This window comes from Euleptes europaea, chromosome 1 (assembly GCF_029931775.1).
Source record: "Euleptes europaea isolate rEulEur1 chromosome 1, rEulEur1.hap1, whole genome shotgun sequence".
NCBI classification, from domain to species: Eukaryota; Metazoa; Chordata; class Lepidosauria; order Squamata; family Sphaerodactylidae; genus Euleptes; species Euleptes europaea.
The window spans coordinates 78,455,073-78,464,611 of NC_079312.1; the positions used below are offsets into that span (position 1 = coordinate 78,455,073).

At 45.1% G+C, this 9,539-nt stretch overlaps 1 protein-coding gene across 2 annotated transcripts; it reads right to left on the reverse strand.

Moving 5' to 3' along the window:
• Positions 1-2,789: 2,789 nt before the first annotated feature.
• Positions 2,790-7,880, reverse strand: LOC130489725 (ADP-ribosylation factor-like protein 3). Of its 2 annotated transcripts, none has more exons than XM_056863519.1 (6): positions 7,783-7,880; positions 7,107-7,250; positions 5,000-5,116; positions 4,561-4,611; positions 3,075-3,260; positions 2,790-2,904 (listed from the first exon to the last, which is right to left on the reverse strand). In XM_056863519.1, exons 1-6 carry the CDS (start codon positions 7,798-7,800, stop codon positions 2,857-2,859), a joined length of 564 nt encoding a protein of 187 aa, XP_056719497.1. In that variant the 5' UTR covers positions 7,801-7,880; the 3' UTR covers positions 2,790-2,856. The 2 variants fall into 2 exon arrangements, with proteins under 2 accessions (XP_056719497.1, XP_056719488.1); XM_056863510.1 differs by having other exon boundaries at positions 7,107-7,284; positions 7,783-7,833.
• Between the last annotated feature and the right edge of the window lie 1,659 nt (positions 7,881-9,539).

The following is a 9,539-nucleotide window of genomic DNA, read 5'->3' on the forward strand; positions in this document are numbered from 1 at the left end:
TCCTTTTGAGAAAACGAATATAAGGACAGACCAACCCTAAACAAACTATGTATGCTTTGGGGTACAGCAGGAGAGCTGTGCTGGCAGCATCACAACCCATTTGATTTTGGCCCTTGAGGGGGAAACTGGTCAAGCTGACCGGCTTGGAGAAACCTTTGGACAATCTTTTGAAACTCTTGAATGCTGGAAGCATCTTTGGAACTGGGTAACTATAAAACTTGGTGCAAGAAACCTTTGCCAATCCTTTTGAACCAAAAAGGCTTTTGAATGTATTAGCTAGCTATGCTAAATAGTTTATTATTTTCTTGATTGAAACTTCATGAACCTTTTCTTTCCTGTAAACCAGCCTGAATCTTATAATAAATTGTTAGCCTTTAAATGGATTATGTCTTTTGATTTTGGGATTCCAAGCCTAAATTCTAAGTGCCTTGTTTGAGTATAAAAACCACCTACCAAAAGAACCTAAGACATTTTGGGAGTGTAATCTTTCCCTGGCAGGCTTCTACCTTGCAGGGTAAGCGTTGCACTTAACTTTTGAAGCTTGGCAGGGGTTACTCTGGACCCCGTGCCTGGAGGCTTAACTTTTGGTCCAGAGTTGGTGGCAGCTACTGATTAAACTGGGGGTGGAGACCCGGAGTTTAATGTTTTGGGAAACATTTGACCAAACCAAAGCAGCCTCCAACTGGTGGAGACTGGTTGGAGCTCTTTGACATACTGTTGGCTTTTATATTTTCAAACAGACTATACCCATTATTGGAGTCTCTGTCCCAGAAGTGTTTGGTATAAATGGAAATCTTGTTTCACATCTATCAGAGAGTCTAACCTAATTAAGTCTGCATAACTCCATCTGTATTCTGTTTTAAGACTTAACAGCATACATGGTTTGTTTTTTTTCCATCATGACCTGAAATATATCCCCCCACCACCTCTTCCTTTTTAAAACAGAATATTTAACCTGAAGAAGAGCTCTGGGGAATTCAAATGTTTACTTGCTTCTTTGTGACATTTTTAATTGAATAGGTGTTATGCTACTGTTGCTTTCTTATTTTTTTCCTAATGGACCAGCACAGCTGCTTGCAGTTTTAATCCAAATAATGTCGTTTTGCATCTGACACTGACGAGACAAATGTTGTTGGTATCTTTCCCAGTACTGGATCTTATGTTTCTCTCCTTTAAGTGACCTTGAATTCTCTTAACTCACCACCAGCCCTTAAGTGGATTAGTCTCTTCTCAAGCCATGTCCCTCATTTGATCCCTCCTATTGGTAATACCCAGAGGGCAGCCAGTCAAACCATACTTTTGATCCATTAAAAATGGATACCAATCTGGAGACTACAGCCACCAGACTGGAGATAAAAATCTCCCTTTGCTGTGTTTCAGGACTGGCCTTAGGAGATCCTTGGCCAGCAAGGGCATACTCAGAGGAAGTGCTGCCAAGACGGGAGGACTAAGGGGACAACATTCCAGGGGTTCCTCTCTTCCTGGAGATTCATGGAGCTCAGCAGGTCATGTAATTTGCTGTCCTATTTATTTACATCATCTATATCCCATCTTTCTCCCCAATGGGAACCCAAAGAGGCTCACATTGTTCTCCCCTCCTGCCTTTTATCCTCATAACATCCCTCTGAGGTTAGGCTGAGAGTGTGTGGCTGGGCCAAGGTCACCCAGCAAGCTTCTAGGAGTGTAAGAATGAATGTATCTATTCCCCTGATTTTCGGGGATTCCTGCAGCAGTCAATCACACAACAGAAAGGATTAAGCACGCTATGGAGTATTTTCTTTTGCTTCTTAGTTTGTTTTCTATTTGTTTTTCTGGCGAAGTTAGGATATCAGAAAAAGCCACACAATTATTTATCCTTAAAGACTTCTTAGTATCACTAGATTAATAATTTACAATCAGTAAATTAAAAAGGGAGTGTGGATGGGAATTGCAAAGGCCAGGAGTTTTAAAATTCAGTCTTAGTGGTCCAGTGATCTTCATGACAATGCAAATGTTGTATAAAGCAGAATTATTTATTTATTACATTTTTATCTTGCCCTTCCTCCAAGGAGCTTAGGATAGCTTTCATAGATCCTTCCCCCTTTTTATGCATACAGGGTTCTCTTTCTCACTTTATCTTGATAATAACCATGTGAGTTAGGTGGAAACATAGTGAATGGTTGAAGGTCACCTACTGGACTTCAAGGCAGAGAATTGATTTGACTCTAGGTCTTCTCACTCCTAGTCCAATACTGTGATTGCTGGTTGTATTAAAGCAATGCACACCCAAGATGAGTCCAGGATGCTGGTGGATCAGCTGATACTGTGAGGGTGCTTGCAAAGTCAACATTCACTATATGTCCCACATGACAATATTCACTTTATGCTTCCCGTTTGCACTGGGATTTTCATTGCTTCATGTAGGAATTTGGTCACATCATAGTTCCTAGATGGCTCTTAGAATTAATTCCAGCCTTTCTTCCCAATTTGGGCATTCCTTTTAGAGGAGACCTGTCTTTCCAGAGTCATTGTGCAGATTGTCTGGTATGTAAGTGGCTCATACAGGCATTTGTGACTCCATAGTATATTGTCTCTTAGATGCCTTAACCATGCAGAATAGGATGGTTGTTTGCTGGTGGGATCAGCCTTTTCAGAAAATTTGGGGAATTGTTTCATGGAATTTAACTGGAGAATGTAGCTGAAACTGAGATGCTCCACTGAGTATTTCGATGCTGTAAAGGCATCTTCTTTTCTTACCCTGGAATCTTGGCTCAGGTCTGGATGGTACATCTGCTGTGAATGTTGTGCGCCTCTGGGACTGAGGCTGTGGCCTACGGATTCTGTAGAGCTGCGACTACATTCCTGTACTCAGCACTATTATTTCTTCCGACTTGTGATCTGGCTACACATCCAGTTCATCCCATCCTAGAAAGGTGAAAGTGAGCAACAGCCATTACTGGGCCCTGATTCCAGCTCCAAGCATTTCATTTACCATTGCCAACTCTAAAAACCTCCATAGACTTGCCAACTCTAAAAACCTCCATAGACTACTTTGACATCTCTTTATACGCAGACATACACAGAAATCTTTGTACCTGGACTCCCTCACCAGATAGGGCTGAACAGGCTTGGATTTGCCATGGCCGGTCTCGATACTTGTGCAGGCTCAGTCCTTCAGCAATGTCTGCTGCAAGGGATGCTGTGGCCAGATCCTGCTTGTTAGCAAATACCAGCAAAGGGACACCAATGAGATTGTCCTCTTCCACTAGTTCTGACAGCTCCTGGTAAATACACACAGTGTTCTTCAAGGATTCTCTGTCCAAGATACAATGGCATGTATCCTACCACTACACTAAGCAAAGTTTGAAGAAGAAGAGTTGGTTTTTATATGCCGACTTTCTCTTCCACTTAAGGAAGAATCAAACCGGCTTACAATCACCTTCCCGTCCCCTCCCCACAACAGACACCCTGTGACGTAGGTGGGGCTGAGAGAGCGTGACTAGCCTAAGGTCACCCAGCAGGCTTCATGTGTAGGAGTGGGGATACAAATGTAGTTCACCAGATTAGCCTCCGCCACTCACGTGGAGGAGTGGGGAATCAAACCCAGGAAACAAAACCTGATCCTCCCCTCCACCAGCATTTCCTCCAATTGAAGTGGTTCTCCCTTCCCACAGCCTAATGTAGGATACATGCCCGTGGCATCAGAAAAGCTGCATAAATTAAAACAATCAAACAAATGATTAAAATATGTATAAAATGGTAAGAAAATCCACAGTAGCAAAATAGGCAGGCAACAGATGACAAAAGGCTCATGTTATTACTCACCAAACCTCAACAGAATAAAAACAGTTTTACATTGGTGATGAAAATAGAAGAGGGTAGGCACCAGGGACAGTATTCAGGGTGCCACCACAATGAAGGCCCTACTCCAGGTAGCCATGGGCACTTGTAACAGGCCTCAGGTTATAGCCTCTATGAAGGGGCAAGTTCATACAGAAGAATTTGGTCCTTTACGTAGTCTGGTCCAAGGCTCCTTAGGATTAACAGGCCAATACACACCGGAAGCTAGTGCAGCTCTTTTGGAATTAATGGGGTATGCTCAGTATTGCAAGTACCATTTAACAATACTGCAAACTAACTGAGGTTTTTGAATACTCTTCAAATGCAGCCCCCCCTACACTGTAATAATCCAATCTGGATGTTAGGAAGGGGTGGATAACTATGATAAGGTCACTCCCTTCCAAGAGTGGAAACAGCTGCTGTACCAAGTGAAGTTGATGAAAGGCATTCCAAGCCATGGATGCCACTTGAGCACCCATAGTCAGGGCAAGATCTAAAAGGAACTCATCGCTTCTCTACTGTACCAGAGCAGAGTAAAACAAGGGTAGGATTATAGCAAGAACTGTGAAAACATAGTTCCACTATTGTGTAACTCTAGATAGTATTTTTACCCTCAATATTTTCAGTTTATAACCATGGTTGTACAGTTCTGTCCAGTCTAACTGGTGGGGGGAAAGCCTACAGAAGATCCTGCTGTAGGATGGAGTTACGAAACTGGATGAAGAAGCCTGCCTGTCCTACCTGCCCAGTCTCCTCAAAGCGTTTCTGGTCAGCGCTGTCAATAACGTAGATCTGCAATCAGAAAAAGAGTCACCTACTGCCTACCATTACCCTTATTGGTCCCAGATTCTTTTCATCATCTCCTATCCAAAAACAACTAATACTACTGGAGGTTAAAGCATCTTATACAATGGCTCACTTAAGATGACTCCAAGACATTTTGTTGCTTGAGAGAGAGAATCCAAGTAGAATTGTAGTAAAAATAATGTACCGGTAATAAAATAAATTAAATAACTGACTCTTCAGTGTCCTATAATGGTATCTCAGAGTCTGCCACATGAAGCACATTAGCTTAAATTGCCTTATTTGCTGGAGATTGGCCTTATCCTAGATTCCACTATGTCTACTTCTTTGTATACTACAGAGGCAGTCAGGGTAGGGGGATGGTCCCCATGCTCACCAATATGTCTGTGCTGACTAGATACTTCTTCCAGTAGGCTCGGATGGCCCGTTGTCCTCCTATGTCCCAAACGCTGAGCTTGAAACCATCAGAGTGGACATTCTTGATGTTGAACCCCTGGGGAGGCAAAGTGGGAAAAGATGGTTCAGGAAGACATAACAGTCACTGAGTGTGTGATCATAGCATAACACAGGAGGGGGACCAAATGTCTTAAGACATAAATGAGTACAATAATGGCTTGATGGCCTGTTGGGGTTGGAAAAGCTACTTCTGGTGAAGGCATTTTAGGGTTGCCAGCCTCCAGGTAGGCCCTTGGGCTCCCCTGGAATTACAGCTGATCTCCAGACTACAGAGATCAGTTCCTTTGGAGAAAATGGATGCTTTGTAGGGTAGACTCTATGGCATTAGACCCCATTGAGGTCCCTGTCCTCCCCAGGCGCCATCTCCAAATCTCCAGGAGTTTCCCAACCTGGATCTGGCAAACATACCTCCCATTCCCCGCCGGTGGCCAAGGGGACCTGGAAACCCTAAAGCATTCAGAAGTGAAGAAGTATGTATGAAGGCCTTAGCCCCTCTGATTAGGGCAGCCTGGGCCAACTCCAGCTTGGGAAATACCTGGAAATTTGAGGGTAGTGTCTAGAGGCACAGAGTTTGGCCAGGAAGCTCAGCAGGGATGTGATGCCATAGAGGCCACCCTGCGAAGCTGGCATTTCTTCCAGGGGAATTGACCTCTGTAGTTAGGTCAGCTGTAATTCTGGGAGAACTCCAGGCCCTGCCTTCAGGTTGGTAACCCTGGCTGCTTCTTTGTTCCCAGTCATCCTCATCAGAAATACATTTTTTGGACTGAAACTGATCATCAGACAACTGTTTACATGTGCATGCATATCATGGGTAGTTTGGGCATTTGAACATTCAGGAACAAGCGATGCATTACAAGCAATTTGCACATAATTTTTTTTATTGCTGCGGCCAAAGTAGATTCAGCAGGGGACAAAGCAGAAAAAGTGCCAGGGAATAGTATGGAGTTTATACACGCACACAAACACATTGTGCCACTTCTTCATTGCAGCTTGGAGGGAGTTGGCATATAATGTGTGATTTGGCTCTAAAGATGCTTGAGAATTCAGATGAGAACTTTTAAAATAAAGTATATGAATTTAAAAAGTAATTTCAGTCTTTCCAACTCTCCTGATCAAATGCCTGAGCAACAGATCTCTCACTACTAAAGAACCCCTCACAGCATAGAGGAAGGGGTTGATGGGCTAGGCGTATGATGGCTAAGGCAGGGGTCCCCAACATTTTTGTGCCTGCAGGCACATTTGGACTTCTGATACGGCACTGTGAGTGCAGCAACAAAACGGCTTAACTTTAGTAAAGGTAAGGTAAAGGTCCCCTGTGCAAGCACCGGCTCATTCTTGACCCATGGGGTGATGTCACATCCCAACATTTCCTAGGCAGACTTCGTTTATGGGGTGGTTTGCCAGTGCCTTCCCCAGTCATCTTTCCTTTACCCCCAGCAAGCTGGGTACTCATTTTACCGACCTCGGAAGGATAGAAGGCTGAGTCAACCTTGAGCCGGCTACCTGAAACCAACTTCCGTTGGGATCGAACTCAGGTCATGAGCAAAGCTTTGGACTGCAATACTGCAGTTTACCACTCTGCGCCATGGGGCTCCTTACTTTAGTAACACAGTGTAAATCCTTGTGCTGTGGTACACAAGGATTGTGCAACATTTTTAAAAAATCTGCACAGCTAATCAAATCTCCAATAGACAATCAGAAGCCTTGCTGGGCAAAAGCCCTACCTGGCCCCACCCAGCTTCTAAAAATACTTGGCAGGCGCCAGAAAAGGTGTCGGCAGGTGCCATCGTACCCATGGGCACCACGCTGAGGACCCTTGGGCTAAGGTGTTATTGCTGGCATATCCTTTAGGGAGTGTTTCAGTTCTACTTGTTGGGGTTGGGCGTAGTGTAACAGCTGCAGCAAGAGTGGTGGTTAGGATCCTGCTCACAAACCAGCTTCTTTAAGTCCCTATGTAATTAGTTGCCCAAGAGCTGAATGTCTCATCCCAATACCTGAACACTGATCCTCTTTGCTGCAGTGCTTACCTGAGTGGGGGTGACGGTGTCCAGCTCTTCTGATGCCAGACACTTCAGCAAAGTGGTCTTGCCAGCATTGTCCAGCCCCAGTAGAACAATCCGCAAGTCTTGCTCTTCGGAGCCTTTCAGCTTTTGGATGACTGACAGAAGCCCCTGGGGTGTGAAGAGGGTGTTCATGGATGTGGCCCTTTAATCATGAGGCCAAGAAAAAATGACATGCCAAGCATTCTGTGGAAGCACAATGGGGTGCTCCTGTGGTTGCTGTAGGGATGGGGTCTTACCAGAGGGCGAAGCTTGCCTTCCAGAACCTTCCCCTGAACTGTCTTTTGGTTCCTCAAGACTTCAGAGTTGACCTTGAGGTCCAGGGCCCTAGCAAAATGTCTACGATTTTAGCTCTACTTTACGGACTATATTGTTCTGATTTCAATATCTGTCCTTGCTCTTCTCACATAGGAACAATTCTACCAGCCTGCCCCACTGGCTCCAGGGTTACCTCCTGATACTTTTGGTTGTCTATTACAGATTACCCTATAATGCCAACAGGTCTTGTCTCTGAAACCAGAGGTCAGGAATTAATTCCAGGGAACAAGTTGGCAGCAAGCACCAGTGGCTGACTAGCCACACTGTAAATAAGGCTCTTTGCCACCCCATGCTATTTGCTGCAGGGTCTGAAGAATCCACTTACCTTTTGCACTTCACCCATGATCAGGCCCTCTACATCCTCTGCAGGTCCAGACGTTGAAGCTGCCTGTACCAGTGGCTGGATCCCTGCTGTGTGACCGACATGCCTGGCTCCAACTCAAGGAGGAAGAGGATTATGACTCCAGGATTAGCTTGTGTTTCTCCATTTACCTAGGCTATTTAGTAATACCCTATGTAAATCCCTGCTGCCAGCTGTCGCCCCAGCCTGACCACACTTCCCTGTTTAAATATATAGGACAAAATGCCATGTCTTGCCCAGCCAATGTTAAAATGAATACCAGGGAACTACAGAGATTTTGCTTGGGTAGTTGTTGCCAATGAGGATTGGAATCTTTTCCCTTGAACAGTTCAAGTGGAAATAATCTCCAGAGAGATGACTTGACCAGGTTGGTAGTTAAACTGCAGAACTCCCTGCCCCAGGATGTGGTGATGGCTGCCAACTTGGAAGGCTTTAAGAGGGGAGTGGACATGTTCATAGAGGATAGGGCTATCCATGGCTACTAGTCAAAATGGCTACTGGTCATGATGCATACCTATTATCTCCAGGATCAGAGGAACGTTCAGGCCCTATAATTTATATTAGGTTCTTTGCAACACAGGCAGGATAATGCTGCTGCAGTTGTCTTGTTTGTGGGCTTCCTAGAGGCCCCTGGTCAGCCACTGTGTGAACAGACTGCTAGACTTGATGGACCTTGGTCTGATCCAGCATGGCTTTTCTTATGTTCTTATGGTCATGGTCCCTGCTAAAAAGGAAAGGGACAGGAGGCTCTGCTATGGAACAAAACAATCAGGTGGAATCTAGGTTCAGAAATATATTTAGGAATTTCTGCCAGCACTCTTCCCTTCTCTCCTGGGTTTAGTCAGTTTATTTATTATCCTGCCCTTCCTCCAAGGAGCTCAGGGCAGCTTACTTGGTCTCCTTCTTCCTCCTTTTCAAGTCTCATTTCCATCTCTTGGAATGCTTGCAATTATTGTAAAGTTTTTTGAGGTTCAAAATATTGTCAAAAGCTTTTGAGGTTCCCTAACTTGGCAGATGCAGCTTGCATATAAGATATAACTTCAATTTCTTCTCTCTTGTAGGGTCCCTGTGTAGTATAAAATCAACAATTGAGGCAACCATGTAAATCTACCAGTAAAAAATAAATGGCATCTGACTTTCTCCCCAAACCATTTGGTGCATGTATTGTTGGACTACCTGCCCTCTTTGAGTTGTGTTTCTGTTGCTCCAGCTTCCGCCTCTTAATTTTGACCATCACTTCCTATTTACTGCTTGGATAAAGTAAGTGCTTCTCAACAGAGTTCCTAGCCCATCAGTGTTCCTAGCAGGGTCTCCCCTTTGGTGTTGGCGTCATGGGAGGAAGTACCAGTAGGGGTTCTGAGCAGAGCAGTGTTAGTCAAATCAGGGCCAGATCCTGCTTTCTGGGGTGGGGGGTGGGGACAGGGCAGAAAGTGCCTCCCTCCTCTGCTCATGCTTCCCTTTGCACCCACCAACCCACATGCCTCTGCATCATTCCCCTACCCCCTCACGAGCTCTCCCACTGCCCATGTTCACAGATGCCTGCAGCACCCACATGCCCTTTCCTATTCTGGGCAGTGTGTAAGGCTGGGAGTGTGGATGCCAGAGTGCTTGCAAGCAAGCAGGTGGGGTTAGGGCATGCAAATCCACCGCAGGGGAACCCAGCAGAAGCCCTGGACCCCGGCAGCTGCCCCACCTCAGCGTATGTTGTCACTGACAAATGC